General features: G+C 36.9%; 1 protein-coding gene across 1 annotated transcript; it reads right to left on the bottom strand.

Annotated features, from left to right (window-relative positions):
• Positions 1-7: 7 nt before the first annotated feature.
• On the bottom strand, positions 8-802 carry LOC103773794 (the record flags this gene model as incomplete). Its single annotated transcript, XM_008941170.1, has 1 exon — positions 8-802. A coding segment is annotated over exon 1 (795 nt), but the record flags the coding sequence as incomplete, so codon positions are not given.
• Between the last annotated feature and the right edge of the window lie 406 nt (positions 803-1,208).

Genomic DNA, 1,208 nt, shown 5'->3' with positions numbered 1-1,208 from the left:
CTGTGATTTGTCCATAGTAGCCAATGTCTTTTTCATCCATAGAAAAGTGCCATTTAGAAGAAACCTTGAGGTGTGAGTTTATTGGCCAGGGAATTATTTCCACAGTTCCTTCCTCCATATAAAACTTCAGGACTTTCTCCATCAGATGGCTGCAGTTGTTCTTATAGATCACAACTTTCTGCACCCCAAGAATCTTGTACATTTCCATACTCTGTATAAACTGCAAGACATTGTTGTAATTTCCAAACATGGCAGAGATGCATACAGTGAAGTCAACAGAAAAGGTCTCAGCCTTGCGGTTTTTAATTTCAAACCTTGGCAGCTGGTCAATATTTCCATGTGGAGACTGATGAATTGATACATACGTTGGATCACAGTTTTCAGGTTCCAAACAAACTATATCAGCTGCGCCATAAGGGAATCCAAATCTGTCCGAGTGAATATCAATTTTTGCTTTTGATACATATATCTTACCATCGGGATGACAGCAGAACCAGCAGTATAACTCTTTTACATCTTCATGGTGTACAATCCCAATCACACGAGTCACTTTGCTTTCTCTGTCGTCAAAGTATGGGGATATAATAAAAGTTCTGTTATCTTTTAATGGAGTTATTACATTTTGAGCAATTTTTCCCCTACAAAGCTGACCTGTTGGACTAGTGGTTGTTGCCTGGGGGAAGATTTTTCTACTTATCTTATTGTGTAGCTGAGGATCTTTCCAGGAGCAGATTAAAATGCTTGCAAAAATAAGAATACACGCAACAACAGCACAAATATGTTTTTTCCCGCAGTGTAGCATTTCTGCATTTCACAATTTGGAACTTAACAGACCTTTACACTCAGTCTTCTATGCACTTTCTCTAAAATAAAACAAACACATTAAAAAAAGCACACTTTCAATGATTTGCCAAAAAGTAATATTTTGTATTGAACTGCATTCTCCTAAACACAATAGTTACTCTTTTCATACTTCAGACTTTAGAATGAAGACCTCCATTTTCATACAGGTTTGAAAAAAATGAGACATTCTCTTACACTTACTCATTCCAAACTTTACTGTAATTTATTCTACAGTTGGGGTCCAGTGCAAGAGTTATCCTTTTCCCCTATTCTTCCTAAAAGAAAAAAAAAGCAGCACCATGAACACAAATTCAGACTGCACTCTTCTGTATTGGGTAAGAGTAATTGTGTCAGACTGTGTCCAT

This window comes from Merops nubicus, unplaced genomic scaffold (genome assembly GCF_000691845.1).
Source record: "Merops nubicus isolate BGI_N331 unplaced genomic scaffold, ASM69184v1 scaffold105, whole genome shotgun sequence".
NCBI lineage: Eukaryota > Metazoa > Chordata > Aves > Coraciiformes > Meropidae > Merops > Merops nubicus.
The sequence above is the reverse complement of the archived record's forward strand: the minus strand, read 5'-3'. Positions and strand labels throughout refer to the sequence as shown.